Below are 23,318 nucleotides of genomic sequence, written 5' to 3' on the forward strand. Positions count from 1 at the left end.
TATTACTAAAGGAAGTCACCAACCAATTGACTCTAATAATGACAAAACTTAGAGGAAAACAAAGGTGAATTGGGATATTTGCTTTTCTATTTATTTTTCCATTAACAGTGTAGTCTTCTGTGTATTTTAAGGGTTTATTTTCATACAGAGAGCAAGAAGACAGAAAATTGAAAGGGATAGCAAACAACTGATATAAGATAAATATTAATTTAAATATAATATATACATAGATATTTAAGGCCGGAAGGAATCATTATAATCAATGACCCAGACTTAGTTGATGCTTTTCTGTCAGGTGACTGCTTAATGTGTTATCCTCTAAGTAGAAGTCAATGCGAACATAGCGGCATTAATTCAGATTTTGGCCTGCCTTCTTGAATAGGAGACTGTGCTGCTCTGACCATTCATCATCTCTCTGCTGTGATATACCACAGTGTAGTGGATTGATCTGTACTAGTATGTTGTATCAGTTTAAAGCTTCTCTGAACAATTCCACTTGCAATAGCTAACAGACCTTTCACTGTCACACATCTAGTTAAAAGAGCCTGCTACAGCTTCCCCAAGGGAACAAAATCTATCTGCTACAAAATTGTAATTTCAAAAGTGCTTTTGGTAAATGCTGTATCCATTTACAGTAGATGAAGTCAGTAGGGGATGAGATTTTTTTTTTTCTGCATCATTCTAATATGACACCAAAACATGTTGGAAGGGACCAGACAGACTCTCCATCCTGAACTCCTGTCAGCTCAGTACACGGCCCTCCCTCCTTTTACATACCTGAGGTCTGTGTTGGCTCACGATATTCTCCACTGCTGATCTGCCTGATGAGATTTTTGTGATCGAAGCCATCAAAGGGCATCGTTCCATAAACCAGAGTGTAAAGCAATACACCAAGGGCCCAGCTGTCAACCTGAAATACAGACACAACACGTGTGAAGCCCAGGGAAGCTGATCCCTGCCCTTCTCCCTGCCATTAGCACCACAAGAGCAGCGTCATGTCCAGCTGCACCTGCTGGTGGGCAAACTGGTATCTAACACCTCACTACCCACTCACAGGCAAAGCAAACAAAAGCAAACTAAGGCAGCTTAAGAACTTTAAATACGGGACAGACCTCAGCGAACTCACACATACAATAACATTTGCAGTAAGACTAACCCTCAAGCACATTATCATCAAAGACATCCCCATACCAGCACAGAAAAGCTGACCCTTCTTACCTCTGGGCCTCTGTAAGGTCGTCCATTAACTATTTCAGGGGAAGCATACAGTGGGCTTCCACAAAAGGTCTGCAGAAACTTGTCTTTATGATAAAGGTTGGAGAGTCCAAAATCAGCAATCTGTAAATAGAATTGCAAAAGGCCTCTGTAGTAATAATTATATCTTAAAGAAACAAAAAAATCCTTTTCCAGGAAAGACTTAGCTATATTTGACTCTGCTGTAGTGCAGGGATCTTGATGTGGATAATCTCTCAGGTTCCCTGGCCAACCCATTATTCTATAATTTTTTGACTTTCCTCTCTACAGACCTTTCAGAGAAGAAAGATTCACAGGTTAAATCCTCCCAGTCAGAGACAAGGATGCTTTGGTACCATTTACAGACAGGTCACCAACTGACTGTAACCATCAGTCAGTAATTTTATCCTGGATGAACTGCATATGCTTGCAAAACCAATTTCATACTGTGAGGCACTGGGCCTGCTGTCCACTGATTGCTTTTCATCTTGTTTAATCATTAATACCAAAGGAAAGCAAATAGAAAGTACCACCCTTCTTATCACACACACACAAGCCAAAAGTCAAGACCTTTAAACTCAACAGGAGGAGTGAGGCAGGAATGTTGCAGGAAACTAAGCCTTACAGAAGAAAGTAATTTTTGAAATCATCTGGAGCATAGCTATGCTTGAATGAGATAGAAAGTGAGGCAGTTGCTAACTCTTCCAGATTCAGGGACACCAGGCTGAGGAAGCTGAGCTGTTAAGCCCATGAGATGTCTATCACGAGGTAATAAACACAAGTCTGATTCCTAACTGGAAACAATGGGCCCAAATCTGGTTTTCCCAACACAAACAAAACTTCCCTTGAGACTATTGGGAATTTTGCCCACGTAGGAATTGCAGGATCAGGTCCAAATATTTTGTTTACTTCAATTCTCTGTTCTTGTTCTTACAAAACAAAGGCTGAGGATAGCAACACTGAATACTCCCACAACCTTTGCATTTTCTTTGTTTCTTTAGCACAAGGCAACACATCTCATTTTTTTACTTGTTTAAAACCCAAATGCTTCTGCTTTGCAAAGATACCTGCGTTACTGCCCACTATTGGCATAAGCACACATAAAAGACATAAAGCACAGGTATTAAAAAGGTATTAGAGCTATAAGAGATAGGAGTTTTGTCTGGGTTTTCTTCACTTTATTCATGTATTTTCTACCAGAAAGAAATTAAATCCCAGGAATTTTCACAAGACAAAAATTCATGGAAACACAAAGTGAACGGAAAAGAAAAGGATTTACCAGCAGTATCATTCACTTCTGGTTTTCTAGAATGTTCATCATTGGAGCCTCTAATAACTGTTGAATTGCAACATTTAGTGACCTCTCAGGAGAGGTAAAGTCTTTGTCTCTACAGCTACACTGAAACATGACATAGTCAAGATCAAAACAGAAACCTATATACACTTCATAAGTAGATACATATATAGCTGTTAGATACTGTCATGTTAGAAATATAAACTTTTTTTTAAAACATCATTTTCACACAAATTTTAAAGTCACAGGTCAGACACAAGATTTCACACTTTACCATCTCCTATTTTGATGTTCTGCTTGTGCAGGTGTTTCACCAACAATTTGGACTCATCCTGCTCAAAGAGCAGCTGATTCCTGTTCATTAATGTTAATTCATCTCACTATGAGAGATTGAATTCACTCAGTCCCTCCAACAGTGTATTATCAACCCTCAGCAGAAAATTCAACCCTTAAATAAATGCGGTTTGTAAAATCTTCATTGTATGGCTGGAATGTCATTGAAAACAGCTGGTGTACAATTGCAGTCTGCAAACATATTCTCATGGCTCAGATTGCACTTAATTGCCCTGAATTCCACTTTCTTATCAAGTCACCCTGCCTGGCTTGCAGGAAGTTGGTTTTAAGCCTTATGAAGTGTGCCCTGTCAATCAGGGGAAGAATGGGATCATTTCAGTGTTAAAAATTCATGCTGGTCATTGATTTTTATTTTAGTTCAGGATGCAGCTAAGACAAGGACAAACACTGCACAGTGTGATTCCTTATGAAAATACATTCCCTTAACACCATGGAATGTATAAAATGCATGTGGATGTCCACGAATATATATATATAGGGATATGCATACCATTGTTCACTCTAAGAAACTCAGACTTGGGCATTCATGTTTTCATTTTGACCATTCAGGAAAAGAGTATTTATGTTACAGTCCACTCCCATACTCACAGACTGATGTTTATCAGCTTTTCCCATTAAAACTGTCATGCCCCCCAAAACAAGATTAATAGAAGCCAACATTACTTCATGTTCTTGGCACTTAAATGGAACTAAGGCATCAAGTCAAAAAAACTTCCTAAATTAGGAGGAGCCAGGAAGTAGAGTTTTATTCCCCTCACTTCAGCAGTGTATGTTTCATATTTACTGTTAGCTGTGATAAACCAGATGTAATTTATTGTTAAAGTGTGGAATACAAATTCCACAAGGTTCACACTCATGGAAATTGTCAGTTCTGTCCCACTTAAAAATCTGTCTTTCTGTACTGCAGATAGAGAAATAATTAGGTCTCTTAAAGCACATGAAATGTATGTGCAGTCGGTGAGACTTCCGGCAAGGTAAATCCCAATTACATACACTTACTCTGTATATACGAAACCCTCATGGGTTTTTAGTGGTTAGTCTGATTGGTGTCCCCTTACCAGCCCAAGAGAAGGTGCAGTTAGTAGGATTATGTTACTATTATACTTGCATTTTTCTCTCCTTCTATCACTTTGGGGTTGATCATATGGTTTACGTCAACCTCTGCTAGACGTCTCTTTTAGGTGCAATTCCCAGCCCAGGAGCCACCACAGCCCTACTGTGAACAAGGAGGCCCCTCCATCGAGCCAGGCTGCGTGACAGAGGTGTCCCTGGGGGCAGCCTATGGCGTGGGGGAGGAACACAGTATTTGGATAGTCCAGCAAGAGGCATTAACTCCCCACCTGCCACACTAGACAGCAGTTGCTCTCCACCTCCTTGCATGCAGTTTTGGAGATTTAGGCACTGGGGAGAACTGCAGTGCTTGGGGACATGTGGTTCTTATCAGACTAAACTGCAGGAGCTATGGGCAAATGGAGGCAGCTACATACTTGCCCCGCTGCTATTTCTTCTAGTAAATCCATAGCTGCAATAAATCAAAAACTAGCATGCTTCATCCTTTCAAAACTAATGAAGAGAAGGCACCTCCAGAAGGCTTTTTTAAAGACCACCGAAGGCAAATGCTGAAGCCATCGTGAATCTCTTCCCACAAAGGGCAGCTTTTTCAATGCTTTGGAACTGCCTTAGCCCTCCTGCCTGTCTGACCCTGTCCACCTCCAGCTGTGTTAGGATGATGAACGATTACATCCTCTTGATGGGATGACAATGCCAGTGAGAGGCTGCTCTGCCACTGCATGGCAGGGCCAGCTGCTGTACCCACCCCAGGAACCTAGGATGAGCAGAGGGGGCAGCTCCAAGCTGCCTACAGCTGTAGGGTGGAAGTCACCAAGTGCAGGCAGCTGAAAGGAGTAAATTTTAAGGTGGTGATGTTACCATCTGGCACATGAATGTGGCAGAGCTTGTACATGCTCCAGAAACCCTTTGCCATGTTATTTCTGTAAAGAACATGGCACCATGACAACAAGGTAAGAAAGCAAAAAACACTCCTCTGGCCTGGGAGGCTGCAGCGTCTTAGTAAGATTTAGCTCTAAGACTCTGCCCCAGTGTTGACCTCCACAGACAGGCTAGATCCCAAGAGAAACACTCACACTCTGAGTTTCTGCTACATAGTTGGGTGTGCATCTGGGGAGCAAGGCAAGGTATTGTGGGATTAATTGGCTGGATGAACTTCACGTATGCCATAGATATGCATGTGTGTTCAGTCTCACAAGTGTTTAAAACTCCTTTTATTCACTTATGCTTGCTGCATTTAGGGGTCTTATCTAATAGTTTGCAGGAAATAGTACCACATACACCAAGTCCCTGAAAAACCTAACTCTTCAAAATGTGTAATTTTTTGTCAGCTTCCACACACTGGTGTTTCCTAATTGCTGTACTCTAGCACATGACTGTTTCCAGAGACTTTTACTCACCATGTAACTCTTAAAAATAAAAAAAGCTGATTATGTCTCCATACACTCCTTCTTGACCTTCACTTAATTAGCTAAAACTTAAGAATGCTTTCCAAGTTAGTATTATGTAAAATGGCTTGGGGCCCTTTCAGGTCGGATAATAATTTCTAATGGATTACTTGTCCTCTTTATTTCCTGTTTTAAAAGTATTGTTTAAGCTGCTATACAGGGATGTATTTTTTCAACATCTTATTTTTTCTTCACATTACTATGACATGTTTTTGGAAATCATAATGTATAGATCACTGGCTTCTTCAAAATCATGTATTTAATTGCACATTGTACCCAAGAATAAAGGGATTCCTTTAATTTTCTTATTTTTTAAATCAAACTGCCAATTTTGTATCTGTTTGTAATCCACTGAATGAAATATAAATACTAGGAAAGTATAGATAAGACTATCACTCCATTTCCAGAAAATGCCTTCCACTGAGTATTTGAAGCCATCAGTCAATACCAAACCCCAATTTTTTTTTCTGCCTGAATAAAACACATACAAATATTCTCAGAACGAGGACCTGATAAATTTACTGCTAATAAATAATTTACAGTTCCATATGTGTTTCCTTGGCAACGGTTACTGTTTAGTGAAACAAAAAAAATGTGGGAAGTAAAATTCTGTGCAAGTAACATAGAAACCACAGTAACATATTCAAAGCTTCAGAACCAGGGAAATAGTGGCAGTATGCTTAACACTGAGTATTCAGAGCTGACTTTAGCCACAAGGTGTAAAAAAACAGAACATGAAGAAAAAGGAAAACCACACCAAAAGCCACCTCCTGAAACAATCAAAATTCAAACACTACTGATCGTAAAATGTATGAAATATCTACAAGTTCAGTCTGTTTTTCAGTTTCATGAGATCCTTTGCAAATATAGGTAGTAGGGGACAGCAAGGAAGCTTGCAGCCACTTGCCCATGCCTGCTCAGAGGCCTTAAGACTGAAGAGAAGTACCTGAGGAACGTAATTGGAAATAGGCAAAATACCTACACAGCAGCTTAAACACAGCACAAGTCAGGAAAGGGAAACCCTCCAACAAAAAAAGGTCCAAATGATAGGAAGGTATGTGGGGAGGTACAGATACATGAACCTCTCCCACAGCAGTGCCACTCACTACGGCAGCTGGAATGCATCTGTGGTTCTGAAGCCTCTGGATCAGCTCCATGGTCTGAATTGAACACAAAGCTACCTGTCCCTGCTCTGTCCTCCTGTTCTACCAACAGAAGGATTAGACTCCCATAAGGAAGAGAGAGGCGGGAGTGGAGCCTTCCAACAAAGCTGAGCTCCCCAGAGGTTTGGGGAAGTGATTGGTTTTGCATATGAGGACCACAGTGCAGACATCCAGCCCACGGCAGCTAGCGAATTCCTCAAATTCCTCTTTTCTCTCAAGAATTCTCTGATTAGCTGGGAAGATAGTTTAGCGTGCAATGTGGAAAGAAAGGTCATCCTGCCTGCGGAAGTCTGATTCGTATACAATGTCCCAGAAAGGCTACTTCTCATTTTCAGCGCTGCTGAGAACAGCTCTGGCTGCTGCAGCCAGTGTCCCTGTAGGAACAGGAGTGGGGAGGTTTGCTCTGACACTGGATGCTAACGGCAAAACGTCCAAATATTGCATTGGATGGGCCTTCTGTAAAAGCCTATTTTTGGAAACCACATATTTATGTGCCTTTAATCCACTAGTTGATCCAAGTTAGCTTCTGTCATCAGCATTACACAGATGGCAGCTACCACATGTTACTTTCCATTTCCATTCCACATCAGCTTAAAATGAAGACAGTCTCTCCAGCATGGAGCGCAGAAGGCAGTGCGTGCAGCCCCGTGGCTTTGAGGGCAGACAAAAGGAAGATTCAGGCTATTTAGGTATTTGGCTATGCAAGTAGCTCCTTGATTGCATTTTTAATTAAACAAGGATGCTCAAGCATCAGCACAAACTCTTCTGGCTTTCATCCCTCTGCTTGTTTGCCCATAGATGAGCCCAACCAGTCGTCCTTACATTCAGCTACCCAGAGAGGAACAAAGCTGAAGGTGAAACAGGTTCAGCCACCTGGAAATTACACTTATTTTATATAGGAATATATATAGGATATATATAGGGAATTACACTGGAAAAGAAATGTCTGTATTATTTAACTTAATGATACAGCTATAAAAAATAAAAGAAAAAGATGGGGAAAAAAAGTTATTCCCATGCTTTCACTGGGGAGAAATGACATGGAAATGACATCACTGACATCACTATCCAAAGTATACGTTTGTGTCTGAAGTTCCAAGGCCATTTCCTAATGAAGCACATGTGCTTTACTAGGTTTATTTTGAAACTCTATTTGCTTATTTTCCAGCCATGATCAAAAGAACATTCTGTGTAGTGTTCTGTAGGAGGCACTTGAACCCTGTAGACCAGAACAGTTTTTTCCTACCCTGAGAAGCAGCCAGCAATAATATCATTTGTACAATAAACCTGACTGCACGAAATGCTCGGTGTTTTCTACCAGTAAATAGATGCTGCATCGGGAATCGTGGCACTTGCATGGCAAGACAGGGCCTTCTCCCCCAAGGTATGCAACACTTCATTTAGTGTGTATTACTGGTAATCAATGGTGTCTTCCTTCCCCAACCTCCAAACTCCTGAGCCTCTTGCCAGATGCTGTTGCTTAGTAGCTGTTGCCATAACACTAGCTCTTCTAATGCCTTGGATAAAAATGTTAAAAAACATGCAAAACCATTCTGAGAAACAGAGAAAAAGAATCCTACCTTAATATTAAAATTGTCATCAAGAAGGATGTTTTCCAATTTTAGGTCCCTGTGGACAACACCGTTCTGAAACAAGAAAGAAAAAAATGGAAGAGAACATGAGAAAATACTGGGAAAATTAAAGGTGAGCTGGCAGGGTGGTCTTTGCATCTACATTTCAGGGCTGATTTCACTGTCATAACACTCCTGGCCCAGTGACTAGTGACAGGCTCTATATTAGTCACTTGGTGTGTGGTTATGGGAAGGATGACTGGAATCTGTCCTCCCACAAAGACTCTAAAACAGCAGGGGGGGCAGGGGGTGGAGGGCAAGGGGGTGTCTTTTCGGAACTTAATTTCATCCTGGATCCTGCCCCCACTGCGTGAAAGCAATATATTCTTCCCAGGCACCAGAAAAAAATATCTGTCAATGACGTTAGTGCCTACGAAAGCCCTCATTCCTCCAGTGCGCAGCCATGTGGATTGGAGGAGTTAAAATCCTGAAGGACTGTAAACGTTAGAGATGGAAGCAAACAAGCTGGGTTTAAATCAGCCTTCTTTAAAGAAATTTGGCAAAATCAACTGCACCGGGAATGGCACTGCAGCTTTTCAGCACTGAGCAGTGAGGACTTTGAAAAACCCCCCTGTTTATCAGAATTCAAGAGGAGATTTAAGTGTTAAAGAATTAAAATTAAAAAATTGTGTTAGGTGCTCATTGTATTTAGCTTCATACAAGTTTTGGCTCTATGAGGTTGGTTCATACGCAGGGCTACAAAGTCCATGATGACAGCTACCTTGGGTTTAATTGCTTAAACTGTCATTCCAAGTGGCTACCATGATGGAAAAGGTCATCTGCAAATGGTATCTTTCTACATCATCTCCACTACATTTGAAGAAATTACTTTTATCTATCCAGAATGAGTAAATGCTAAAGCTCATACGTCAACCTCATACCTTTCTCTTGACTTTTTCTTTCATATACTGTATCTTCTATTCTAAAGTTGTTCATTAGTATATTCACATTGCAAACTATCATTTGTTTGAGTGCATTAATACAAATGCTGTAGAAGTTATATGGGATGCCTTCTCTAGCTCATGCTGGAATTTTTGTTTTTTAATGTCAGGAGAACCATTTCAAAGGCAAAAATGCAATGTAGGGCTAAAGTAAGGGAGTGGCTGGTATCTGCCATAACACAGGAAAACATCATTAGTCTTCAAAAACAGGCACTAGTTCAGTGTTGCACTTTTAATGAAGATCTCCTGCTGTACTGATAAAATCACATGCTCTGATACTTAATAATGAATGTTGTTGACTCAGACATGCTTTGAAATATGTCAGTAATCAGCCTTCAAATAGCATTTTTTAATATTAAATCCTTTGCTCACCTTGTGGCAGTAATGTACAGCAGAGACTATTTGTCGAAAGAAGTGTCTTGTCTCTCTTTCACTTAATCGCCGCCTCTCACTGATGTAATCATACAACTCTCCTTTACTTGCATACTCCATGATGATCACAATCTTATCTTTATTTTCAAACACTGCACAGAATAAAAGAAAAGAAAAAAACACCACAGTTGATCCAACATTTGAAAACTGACACTTTAAAGAGTGAAGATGACTCGGGATGTCTGAACACATCCTACATCACCACTGAAGCCTGGAAATACGTACCTATGCCACTGCAAAAAGCAAGTTCCAAAGCTACTTTCTACCAGAGGAAGTTTACATCATCTCAGACAAGAGAAGAAGTTGAGGCTGTTCTTCACTTTGATATGGCTACACGAAGGAAGCTCTTTGCCTCAACAATATGGGGTCAAAGGGTGGCAAAGTCAACTTGATCCTAGTGACGTAGGTAGATACTTGTGCCAGTGACACCTGAATACTAGCTCCTGCTCCAACAGGGACTTCCTCTTACCAGTAGCTCTCTTGAAGCCATAGAACAGAAGCAAACTGGAGCCCTCACATCATTTGGAAAGGGTTAATAGAAGGCATAATAAATTCTTGTCTTCAATGACTGTTTGACACAGGATTGCCATTTGGCAATTTGCTGTTGGCTGGCCTTCACCTAACATCAAAATCCAACAAGTGAACTCATACACATGTCCTCTTCCACACCAATGCTGTGCAACAGCATGGTTGTCATGGACGCTTGAGCTAGCTGTGGCTGCAACATCACCAGAGCTGTACAGCTCTTCTCAGTATGGCTCTGTACCCTACCTCATGTACCCAACTCATCCTCAAGCTTACTTATCTCCTGCCACCACTTCATGTCCCACTGCACGCCTCAGATGGCACGCTGTAATCCTCTGTCACTCGCGCAGAGCCGGCAGCAGTGCACGACTCTGACGTAAGCAGTGCAAGGAAAATTCGTCTAATACACGTCATGACCTGAGTCTTCTTTGGGGCTAAGAGTACTCTGTGTCACATGCTGTCAAGGACTTCACTGTGAGTGGCAGATAACTAATACTTAATCTAGTAAAACAGGCTGTTAGTTTGGAATTGCTGTAATGCCCTGCCTGCTACATAGTTCTTCCCTTCTGTCACTGAAAATCCACTGCAACCCACTGGAAACTTCCTGCACCTGCCATAAATAGCCACCGCTAGATGAAAACATGGTAATTTTCCTTTTCTTTTTATCTGTGGCAGCAGCCTGCTGAGGCTAGGTCACACTAGCAGCAAGGCACCTACAAATTAATGAGGTTAAAGGGTTTATTACAAATGGATGCTAGTTTTGACCAGCCCTACTGGAATGATGCCTTCCTATATCTCTTCAGTAAAGCTCAGCCAGTAGTCCTTAGTGATTTTAAAAAAAACCAAAATCAACCTTCAGCTTTTGCAGTGAAATGCGAAGCTGCCTCTCTCAACACACAGATTCTTGCTTCTCTTAGGCTTTGTCTCATGTCCTCTCACACCTTGTCACTCAAATCTACAAGCCAAAGCCTTTGCAGTTCCCTCTAACACCCTTGAACCCCAGCCAAGCAGCTCTGATAAAAGGGAGAGCAAACAGCCAGATAAAATTGGCTGCTTACTTGTCTGCTGGCCTCACTGTACCCCGAAGCAGAGGCTCCTGCAAGTGATTACATCCTATGTGCATCCTCATTAGCAATAAACTTTGGAAACTGGACGAGCTGTCTCTGGATGGATTATACATACAGTATCCTCTCCAAGAATGACAGACTGATATTGTCTGGGAAAAACTGAACGTGCCCCGTGTCATATAGGGAAGTGCTGTGGTGTGTTATCAATAAAGGGTAATGCACACATTTGTTTCTCTGAGCTTGGAAAGGCTTGTTAGGTATATACTTGTTTAAGAAGGCAAAAAGAAATCTTTTCAGTAAGCTGAGACAAATCACTAAAAACGCTCTTATTTAAGAGATCTGCTTTAAAACAAACTAACACCACCACAACAACAACAACAACAAATCCCCACTCCCCCCAAAAACCCAGCTGATTCCATGAGTTAGGGCTTATTGTATCATGCACATACAAGTGAAGTTGCCACATGGTACTAATGATCTCAGTGCACTCTCATGGGAGTGCACATCCCAAGCAGTTCCAACTGAGGACCACCCTCAGCTATGGGCTCTTCCCACCCCACTCCCCCAGCTGCTGATGCCCTACCAGGTGTTCAGTGCTGCTGCTGACAGTAACAGCAGTAACAGCCCTGCCACGATGGAGCATTCTTACAGCCTGTTTTCGTTAAAATTTTGCCTGCATCACTCAGTCACGAGAGCTTTCTCAAATCATCCTTGATGTTCTGAAGTTTTAAATTCCAAAATCTAATTTTTTTTGACTCAAATTCACCATATTAATACAAGTCCTGATCCAGATATATTTTCCAACATTTCTAGAGAAATGAGGTGGAAAGCACTTCATTTGGAGGAATGCGCATTTAAAGGCATTTTCCATTTCAAATTTTGTCTTATGCCCTCTAGGAAACTGAGATAATACCTTCAAATTGAATTTAGGAAAGCATAAATCACTGTTCCAAATTTCAAATTTTTGTCATAGAGCCACGCTAGAATAGATGAGAATAGAATCATCTCAGTAACTCATATTCCACTTTCAGTTTACCAGCACACTTGGGACAAATTGGCACATTCTCCTTCATGAGGGAGCATTGTGAGAGGGAAACTATCCTTGAACTTAAATGACATTACAGAGGCCTCCTCCTCATCATCATAGCTGAATGATTACAGAATTAAACAGCAATTAATTTCTCTGCCAAGTGGCAGAGATGAATGGGGAGGTATTTTTTCACAACTGCTTCATTTCAGCTCAGAGCATCTCCATCATACCAGCTGAATCTCATGAGAGGGCACACAGCTACTTTCCTGCGGAGAGCGAACTGAACAGCAGACAAAAAAATCTAAAATGAGAGCTGCCACTGAAGGAAGAGGAAGTTGAAAGGCAGTGGAATTTATGTCTATACACACACATAATCTTAAAGAGGAACTTGGTGGTCAAAACTATCGGGGATGTGACAGAGTGGTATTCTGGCAAGTCTCAGACCATCAGCCAAGAACACCATGAATTTCCACAGTAGTATTTAGGATGTCAGGCAGGTTTCACATAGGCACTTCTGAATTTCCCTTCTGAGCACAGCATGTAGTTTTACAAATCTATGCTCAAGAAAGCCTTGTGGCCAATGGCTGGGGGAAGAGACTGGGGCATTAATTAAATGTTGGATTGACTTACTGCAAATAATAATGAGGTAATAAATATCCTGCCCTGTTAGCACCTGGGCTGTAACCTGCAGGCTGATGACAGACGTATCGCTTCCATATAGGTTCTGGGACTGCATGGTTCACTCTTTGTTTTTGTTGCAGACGATTTATTACCTGCCATCCTACTGCATATTCATTCCAAAGCTCACCCCCACCTAGAAGTGTGCCTGAATCCTGGCTGCACCTACTGCCAACGGAGAAACGTGGCTTTGGCAGGAACATCCAGGAACATCCACCCCAGGAACATCCTACAGCGTGTTACTGCTGGGACGGCCGTGTTGTACAAGGCTGCTCCTCAACTCTGAGCAAGGTCAAGGGAAGGAGGGAGGTTATATATAAATAAGGTGGGGCTGCTCTAGCTTCTTTCAAACTCTGCAAACAGCTGGCCAAATAAGTGGAGAACTGTCAGTAAGAACTGTCGCTATCAACACCCAGACATGGATAGCAGGAGAGATGGCCTGTCAATCAAAAATCAAGAGATAGGGGTTGCTTAGATACGAGGCATGAGCACCACATATTAGAGGAAACAGCAGCAGGAGAAATGCTTGCTGTGTGTCATTTATTTCTGAGCCACTGTGTTTATTTTCACCACTCTGCAAGCTGAGTTATACTGAGAGAGCTGCAGCAAGGCCTTGATGTGGTGGGAGGGCTGCTGCACTACCTCAGCCATAGTGGTCAAGTGGTATAGGGTAGGGTAGTGGTTGCAAATCGCTAGTATTCCCCTGCAGACACAGCCTGCCAGTTGAAGAATTGACTTCTGAGATGCCTACACTTCCATGTGGCCACAGGGGAGGAAGCAGGGATAGCACTGTGACAGCACATCAGGAACCAGGAACAGCATGTACCACAAGGTGTGAGGAATGTGATTGTATCCCCAGGAGATGAGCAGAGTACTGTGTTAATGTACTAGGAAATTGGTCACAGCAGTGTGAAGAAACAGAATTTTCCAGTGGGATACAAGCTTGCTTGGGCTTAGTCTGTTCACCCCAAGAGCCTTGGCAACCCAAGCAGCAAAGGGTGCTTAACATGCAGTGGTCAAAGAAAGGTTTCTTACAACTTCTCTAATGTGTTTGTTTATTTCTTTTTTTTTAAAATGACAGAAAAAAAGTTCTACACTTCTAGGCTGATAATTGAAGCCAAATCTGCTGGCTTCAGAGCTCATTGAAGAATATAAATGTGAAACTGGGAAAGAACTTCATTTCTCACTATCAAAGACATATCTGAGACAAAGTACATTTTGTAATATCAACAATCTGTCTCTCTCACAGGTTGTTCTACTACAGCAATAATTCTTGGATATAATGTCTCCACTTATTTATATTTAGAGGCTGTGAAATTATGAACTCAGCTTCCATCTACAGCTTCCCATTTTCTGAATAGCGCTGGTTGTGTTGGGATCCCTTGCTCATCAGCACTCTTCTTTTCAACCCTACTGCCAAATTCTTCCCTTTAGCTACACTGAAGTCACCTCCTCTTAAATTCACGGGACATACTCACTATCCTTCTTAAATGCTAAGATGCGCTTCACCCTAAAATTGTTGAAAGCCCACGTGAGCATGGTTGTGCAAACATCGGTCAGAAAGATTCAACGGTACATTGTACACTTCTCTATTAGGACAGTTCAATTTGGATTTACTACCAAATTTAAAAAGCAAAACAAAGCAGAAGGCTTTTGCCCTTCCTCCAAGCTTATAGGATACTAAAGTTAGAGCGAGTGCCGACAACAGGGGGGGGTGTGCATTTCCCCCCTCCCCCCTTAATGGACTACCTCCTCGTGGGCTGATTCCATTTGGTTTACATGTAACCCTGGGGTAAGGATTTTAGTTTGTTAGTTTAAGAGGGGCGGCCAATCTCTTTGCACTGGAACCATTTGAATTCTCCTCATGCCTTTGCTCTCTATCAGAGCAATCTCCTAAATTAGTTCCAGTATGTTGACATTCCTTCCATCTGGTGTCTTTCCATTCAGCGGTATTTTTATTACTCTCCTAACAGCCGCAGACAGAAGTACCTTTCCACTGCTACAAAATGCTCTTTTATTAAAGGTCAGCCAAATCAAAAGAACAAGTGAGTTTGTTTTTAATTTTGGAGATGCAGACTAGAATAACCTTTTCATTCAGAAAAGTCATGTATGACCCAATTACCTCCCTTGTGTAATAAGGCTTGAATTATTCTTCAAAAAGACATGTGAGTACTGAAAACGGTCTTTTACCTTAGAAATTCAGCCTGATGCAACTTCCATGTTCTTGACTGCTTTGAAAGCTTCAGAGCCCCTTGGCATGCTTTTTATTTGGCTTTTTTTTTTTTTTTGTAGTAGTAGTATTTTATTACTGTTTTTAATAGAGCATACAGCAGTCATGAAAATATCCAAGGTCCCAATGAGAAAACCACTTGTATGCATACACATAAATTTACACATATGCTTAATTATAATTGAAGATAGCAAGATGTATAGTAGATGTTTTAATGCTAAGCTTGTATTAAATCATTTTCCTGAATTATGGACTTATTCAGCCAAATTGCATCTCTTTTTAAATTAAAGGAATGTAGTTAAGATCCTGCAATAATCTTTTTAAATCAGACAGCATGCTATAATTTACTCCCCAGTGAGAAGATTAAATCAGAACGAGAACCATTATCCTTGGTGAGGTAGTTTCTTAGAGAGCGAGACTGAGGATATGCAGATTGTGACGGTTTACTCTTTAAAAAGGAAGGAAAAGTGACAGTTGCTAATTTGGCCACAATAACATGTTACGCTAATTGTCTTTTGTTTCAGCAAAGAACCCAAGAGCTAATTCCCCTTTTTTTAAATTATGATTAAAAGTGCCAAGGAACTTCAGACAAGCAAATATTTACATTGCAGTGGGACGATTGTGTAAATGGGAATATAGAAATAAATTTCATCACTGCTTGCAAGCATTTTGACATCTGAATTGGACCTGTCAGTGACCTCCCACATTTGAGTTTATGTCATGTCTGACAAAGCGCAGTTTAGGCAATCACCCTGAATGACAGGAAATTCATAAAGCTGGGGTATGGTAACTGAAGAGTTAAGTTTATTTATTCTTGTTTCATTACTATCGCCAGACACTTGAAATATTACTTTATGTTCTTGGATGTTATCAACTGAAAACAAAGGGAATAAAGCACTCGAAGGTCAAAAGCCTACATAATTAGAGGAAATCAATTAGAAATGTGGTTAAATAGTATCACTGCTGAAGTACTTTCTCTCAGCCAAACAAAAAAAAATAGAATCACTTCAGCCTTCCACCTTCCATCCTTCTTGATTCCAGCCCAGTCATCCATGTAATGTTTTAAGGGACTTTTGACTTTTTCAGGTGTTTTGCACACAGAAGGGATGGGGTCATCAGGCACCAAAGTTTGTTTTGATTATGTCTGAAAGCCAGGAGATAGCAGGGCTGGGATAGAGGCTGGTATTTTCTCCCGAGAACTGTCAGCCTGAGACACATAACCGCTCTGCCCCTGCACAAACCCGACAGTGGCGTGAGCTGCCACTCCGGTCCCTGGCTGCCTGTCCCTCCAGAGGTGCGTGTTGCAGCCGATGGTGGGGGACACTGGACTGAGCCAGTGCTGCTGCAGGGGATGCAGCTCCTCAGCAGTGGTTCATGTCACACACCTTGCCAGCTGCCACCCAGGCAGATTTTTGGCAATGCAGATGTTTTTGCTGATGACACGGTGACTTGACTGACACAATTCAAGGAGCCCCACACTGGAGACAGGCCTATGTGTGTCTGAAATATCAAGTGTGTGTTTATTTTTTCTTGCATGAAATCTGGCACAAAATGTGAGACTGAGCAAGTATTTGGCAAGTTAGATGAGTATCCTGGAATATTTTGCCACTGCCATTACACACTGTCAGATCTTCTTCCATTGCCTTTGGGATTTGAAAGTATAGAAGAGCTGAACCAGTTTCCCGACTAACCAAAGCATGCAACCTAGCTAAAGCCATTGTGGACTGGCAGACACATATGACAGAGAATCTCTGTGCTTTTTCTTAAGGGTACCAAAAACGCAACCTAATAATAAAAAAAGTAAGAAGTACATCTTACTCAGGAAATCCATATTTTGTGCCTTGTGGATGCAAAGGGTCCAGCACCATTATAAGCATTCTGGCCCCAACCCAGCCAAGCACTTCAGCACGTGCTTTTCTGCAGTTACTCGTTTACGCTAATGCCATCGTGTTCCCTCGGCACCAAAATGTGACCCTAATATTTATTCATTCTTCAGGGAATATCTTCATTAAACTATTTCTACAATCATGTTAGCTGTTCATTTTTAAGTGCATATAGCAAATGGCCAAGACTTCTCTGTATGCTTATGCTGACCAAGGACAACTTTTTCAGCACAGAAACAGTCATGTAGACAACTGTAGTTCACACTACAAGGACTCAAGAGCTCACTCCTGAATGTAGCAAGCCTAACTTCACCCTCATGATTGGCCTAACATGTGTTTAAATGTTTGCAGAATTGGGTCTGATGTTCTTTCCCTGGTTTAACTTTTATAAAGTATTGCCAGATGAGATAGATTTTGCACTCAGGCTACCCCTGGAAAAATATGTTAGCTCTTAAAGGCTTTATTATAAAATCCTGGAGTTTTCAAGGCAAGAAAGAAATAGGGCAGGGGAAGGGGGGGGTCAGGGGAGAGACAGACAGATGAATGGACAGAGACATTATTCTATAAATTAAAATTTATATGCTGAAATCAGAACACTGCCAGCAAAGCCAACTTCATGTATCCACTCCCTTTCAAGGAGTTTAAAGTCACTTGAAAGAGCACTTCCCTCACAGCCATACTCAACAGATTGCCAATTACAGTCCTGCTGAGAGAATGGAATTTCTTTGGAGTCACAACGGTACATCTGCCCTCACAGTAAGAGGGAAGGTACATGTCTTTTGATTAGATTACAAAAAAGATCTCTAAACTGGAAAGCTTTGTCTCCACATATCTGAATTAGCTTGGTATCAAAAAAAAAAAAAAAAAGCTTGTGTTTAAATCAAGTTGACAAATTCAGAGGTTAATTGCTTCTAAGCAGGAAGGTCAAAAGGATACCTAAACAGGGATGCTACTTAAAGAAAACACATGTTTGCAAATGCAATACAAAGAACTTCCAAAGATATTACAGGAAGATACAGCATTGTCCATGGTAGGTGTATCTGTGCACCTACTGAAAGCGCTGTCAGACTTGCAGTGGCAGTCTGAAAACCTACAGTAACAATTTGTGAGAGAGGAGAAAAATATCTCTGGGGTGGCTTCAATTTAAAAGTTAAGCATCTGATCTAAGTTAGTCAGCTAGACTCCATCTATAACCAACAGGAGCCTCCAATATGTCATTTATCCCACCTATCTGAAAAAACATCTCCCAGGAGGCAGCCAGCATCTGTGAAGGCGCTGATCCCTCTTGACTAGAGAGGGACTCTTCAGACTTGTAGCATACACCAACTGCATAAATGATGGATCACTTAAATTTGGCGAGATTAAGCCCATCTCTCAGGATTTACTGACTTCATCATTTTGTGTCAGGGGATAGCAATATTATCACTCTTTATGCATCACTCAAGAGGAACAGCCATGTGTTTAAAATCCAGCTTCAAGAGGCTACAAATACTTCAGTCCTAGATGTAGTCCCTTAACTTCACTACAAGTATCCTTCAGCTTATAATGAAGCACGTATATAAGGATCCCTGAGCTCACATCCTTACCTCTGGGCAGTATGTGACTGCTCCTGTGGGTTCAGTTGCACAACAACACATCTTCCCAGTGCTACCACATCTAAGTTACAGCATTGGCTGCTAAAGGCCAAGTACTGACTGACTGCTTGGAAAATAAACCATCACCTGACATAGGTGCTCATCCTCCTGCAGACAGGATGAACTCTCTATCGTGGAGCTTGACTGGGTCTGCTGCAGAAGCACTGCTCCTCCCTCCCGCAGGGCCAGAGGAGGAAGTTTTGCTCTCACAGGACTTTATTGTCTGCTTCCTAAAAATGCTGTAATCTTTTTAACTTTTACAAATGTTTTAACTCAGTAAAAACTATTTAAAGTAAGGATGAGAAGGGCAATTGGTCAAAGGACCACAGCATGCTTAATCTTTTTTCTTTCCAAGTTCCCGTCCACATTTGAAGTAACTTTTGTTCCATTTGCAACCCACATGCTGACACAGCATCCCTCCCCTTTTCTGTTCCCAGATTCTTTTATGAGTTTATTCAATAAAAAGACAGATACTCATCTCTTTTCAAGTACCAGAACATGCTTTTGAATAACTCAATATGCGATACTGTAACAGTACGCCAAGACAGCCCTTGTTTTAATCAGTTGTCTCAACTCTCCGAGCAGAGCTGCCATACACATATCATCACCTTGTGCATTTACCTCACGTCTGTGTAAACATGTAGGGCTAAATTCAAGCTGCCTGCTCTGCACACAGGAGAAGATGTGATTTCCAGGGACAAGGTCGCCCGACCCAGGTCCCTCTGAACCTCTGGAATCTACAACGTGGGTCCACCAAGCAGCCACCCTCCTCGCAGCAACAGACCTTTGGGCTGGTGTCTTTTAGCATGTACCCAGCCCGAACCTCTCAGCTAGTGCTGGGATGTTACTTGAGGAAGAAAGAAAGGAAGGAAGGAAGGAAGGAAGGCAGAGGAGATTTTACTACAGAGTGACACTTTATGAATATATAAACAAACAAACTGGCAAATCAGGGAGGAATGCCCCTGGCTTCCTGTTCCTTGCTGTAAGACTAGGGAGCAGCTCCGGGAGGCAGGAATTAGCAGGCTTCCCAGCTGTGTCCCAGGAAGAAAGGAGTTAGAGGGGGAAGGCAGGATAAGGAAACAGGAATGATAAGCCAGCGACCAGACTGACAGGAAAGTGTGAGAAGGTGGATAGGAAATGGATGCTGGGATTCAGGGGGAAAAGCAGCAACGACAACTGGCAAGTAAGGGAGGACCAAAGTCCTAGAGCAGATAAGATCAGCCTTGTGCAGTCCAGGGAAAATAAAGCATACAAGGACTGGTTTAGGGGCTGGGAACAGACACAGACATCAGGCTGGTTTAAGAGTGAGGATGAAATGAAACTGAACTGTCCAATGAGAGCGAGGAGATGAGGTGATACATGCCACAATTACCCACCTGCCATGGACGCAGTGCTTAACTCACACAGAAAGAAGCTCTTCCAAGCAAAGGGTTATGCACCTGTGAAACACTGGTAGCTCAGAGGGAAGGTAGTGCTCAAAGCAGTCTCGTTGGTAAGGGATGGGTTACACTAGGAGTAGGAGTTTGTTTGGTGCACCATCTCAAGAAACATGAACAACAGGTCTGCAAGAATGTAACAGAGGACTCAGAGAGGAAAATGACATTCACTAACCTTCATATATGGTGATGATATGAGGGTGGCTGAGGGATGACATGATCTCAATCTCCCGTCTGATGTGAACCATATCTTGTTCATCCTTAATTTTGTCCTTACGAATGGATTTTATTGCAACCTATAAATTCAGGAAATCAAGCATTATTCTTAGAACTGAACAGATGCATCTAATCCATTAAGAAGAGTTCAAAAAATAAAATACAGATGTTAGATGTCGGCAGAATGGAATGACCAAAACAAAGTTTTCAAACACAAACCTCCATGCCCCAGCTCCCTCATTTTATAGCAATAAATACACTCTCATTACAGTAATGGGTGACATGAAGTTTTAGAGTCTTCAGGTCTTAAGACTTCACTGAGGGGGAACACAGCACTTCTTGGAAGGATCTCTGTGCCAGCCTAAGTACTCTCCTTCTGAGGCAAATGGCAAAATTCCCAAGAGATTTCGAGGAGCAGTAAATTTGCTAAGACATGACTGCATCTGAAAATTTCAAGCAGAAGCTTTGGAGACAATTTCTCAGAAACAAGGTTGAGATCTCTGAAGAAACAGAGGGAGGGAATCCAGGGTGCTGATTACGTATTGGTATTTGTCCATGTTAATACACAGAGGATCCCATTAACACAGGTTAGTCCACAGTTCTCTAAAAGCAGGCAAACTGTTTAGGAATTATGACTTATTCAAAAATCAGAAGAAATAAATCTTTGAAATTCACATCTAAACTCGTCCTCATATAAACCCAAGACTTTCAGATCAGCACTTATGAAATCGCTGCAAAACCATATCCTTCCTGCATCCTTCCTCAATCAGCAACCTTTTTTACAAGCATATCGTGTGACTCGGTATCCTTCCAAAAGGCAGGGTGGGAACAGAGGAAGTGATAGCTAAACTTGCAATATAAATTCAAATTATAACAGTCCTTGTGAGTGTGTGTATGTATGCTGCCTGTGAAAAAAGGGCTTATCTGAACACCACCATAAGTAATCGCGGAGGTCATCTCATGCCCTATGAGAAATGGAGAAGCCAACAATGCAGAGAAGCTTGTGGGAGAGGGAAGGTGAGGGCATTGTGCATACTGAATGGTAGCATGGCCTTTATTATACTCACTATTTACCCTGCTTTATTTTTGTAAGCCAGAGTTCAAGGAATAAATTACCAGCTAGCTTAAAATCAACAATACGTCTTTGAAAAACATCACTGACCTGCTGAGATGACCACCCTTTTATGAGTAAACCAAAATTGTGTCATTCTTTGCAGCCAACTACTGTGGACTTCTCCTGGGAAAACATTTGTAAATCTGTGATTTATGTGATTTTCCCAGTTCCTCCAGAAAAGAAACTTTCACTGCCTACTTCAGTAATTGCAAGTGGCATGACCAGTATTGTTCTCATTATATGACGTAGCATCCAGGATATTGAAGAAACAAGGGAAAAACTTAAAATATTATAAGACTGAAATGTACACAAACAGGAGCCAGTTTAAAGGATCAGGTTTCCTACAAAGACTTCAACTCCGAAAAGCAACATTGTTCAAAAAAGCATTATGCACATGCCCCATCCCCTTGAATTCCCAAAGCTTGCAGCACGTGCTTAAAATCAAGCTCATGCTCATGTGCTCCCCTACTTTGAGACAGCAGTACAAAAAGAAGAAGTCAATGGACAAATCGATTTGCAAATTAAAACCAAAACAATTCTATTCTTCCTCTTGACCCAAATATTTGGGATAAAGATTTGAACAGTAACAATATAACTACGGTCTTATTTACATGGCACATAATTCTAGAAAAGGTAATACAACAGATCTTAATTGAATGAGTGCCCAAGATAATCTCCAAGTAATTTTTGAGATGGAAAAGGCAACCAACTATAAAGATGACACTAGATTTTTTCCCCCTTCCCACGTTTGCACTGGGACCGACTGCAAATGCAAATACACCCTGTCTACAGAAGGATGTGGGTGGCTCTTGGAGCAGCATGTGCATTCCTGCAAGAAATAAATATAGACATGGGTAAAAACACATTTTTTATTAAAAGACAGCCTTGTACTTGGCTCTGAGGAAGAATTTAAGAAGGGTTTCATTGTCTATACAACGAGGAGCAAATTCTTCCCCATTCAGGGCTGGTAAAGTAATAAGGCAGCCCAGAGGACATGCCAATCTCCTACTAACTTGACTGTGCTTCACAGGCAGGACTTCTGTACATCTACATATAATTACTGAATAATTGTATAAAGGAAAACATTTTTAGATACAAAAGTGCAAATGTGATTGAAAAGCGTGGCAGCACTTTGTAAATATATGTTTGGATTAATATTCTAATGCAAACAGATGTGTTGCCTGGGAACATATTTTTCAATAGGACCAGAGAGTTTAGAGTCCCACAGTCCATGCTGAAAAGTGGTTAAAAGGCACCTAGGAGCCTTAATTCATAACAGTTATTCCTAAAAGTTTAACTGAATTTTGAAGATAGTACTTAACCTCCTGAAAGCATCACTTCCCAGTTGCATGGGTACAATTCAACAGCCCAGTCAAAGTACTTGGGATTTTGTCAGTGACATCCAGGCTGCAAGGAAATATAAGGAAAGAATTCAAGCTGAACACATCTCTTGGGTTTTAACATTCAAGACTTTCTCTTCCCTCCCTCAGCTCCTTCAGTTCACAGTGACTAGCACCTGGAAACAAGGAAAGACAACTGGCAGGCATGAAATATCTTAACTCCAGTGGTGTAAATGGAGCCAGGGCAGCTGTAAGCATCCACCTGCCCATGGTCAGACCATCCCCTGTGATCCTGACATATAGCAAGAGTGCTGTGGAGGAGGGAATGCCCCTTGTACAGTATCAGTATAAGCACTCCATAAGTAAGCGAGGTTTACTTGCATATACTAATGAAATAGTATCACTGTCCATTTGCACAGCACGTGAGCATGCTCAAAACAGAGTGCAACCATTTATTAATTAAACCTTGGTAGGCAAGTGGTGAAACACCACTATTCATCCACTTCTAGGAGATGAGGAAATCGGAACAGAAAGCTGATGTGACTCCTGAAGGAAATGAGGACAGCAGCGACAGCATTCGCTGTCTGCCTCTTCCTTCCGA

At 41.5% G+C, this 23,318-nt stretch overlaps 1 protein-coding gene across 1 annotated transcript in view; it reads right to left on the reverse strand.

The window, feature by feature from the left end:
* The window catches only part of NUAK1 (NUAK family kinase 1), a 48,300-nt gene that overhangs the window by 4,375 nt on the left and 20,607 nt on the right, over positions 1–23,318 (reverse strand). The window contains exons 2-6 of the mRNA XM_027715164.2: positions 20,223–20,343; positions 9,505–9,656; positions 8,141–8,206; positions 1,219–1,338; positions 778–910 (exon numbers count right to left, since the gene is read on the reverse strand). Of these exons, the coding sequence (XP_027570965.1) occupies positions 778–910; positions 1,219–1,338; positions 8,141–8,206; positions 9,505–9,656; positions 20,223–20,343 (592 nt within the window). The remainder of the gene's footprint in view (positions 1–777; positions 911–1,218; positions 1,339–8,140; positions 8,207–9,504; positions 9,657–20,222; positions 20,344–23,318) is intronic.

The sequence above is a fragment of the Pipra filicauda genome, unplaced genomic scaffold, assembly GCF_003945595.2.
Source record: "Pipra filicauda isolate LSUMZ 115617 unplaced genomic scaffold, ASM394559v2 scaffold313_size859762_pilon, whole genome shotgun sequence".
NCBI classification, from domain to species: Eukaryota; Metazoa; Chordata; class Aves; order Passeriformes; family Pipridae; genus Pipra; species Pipra filicauda.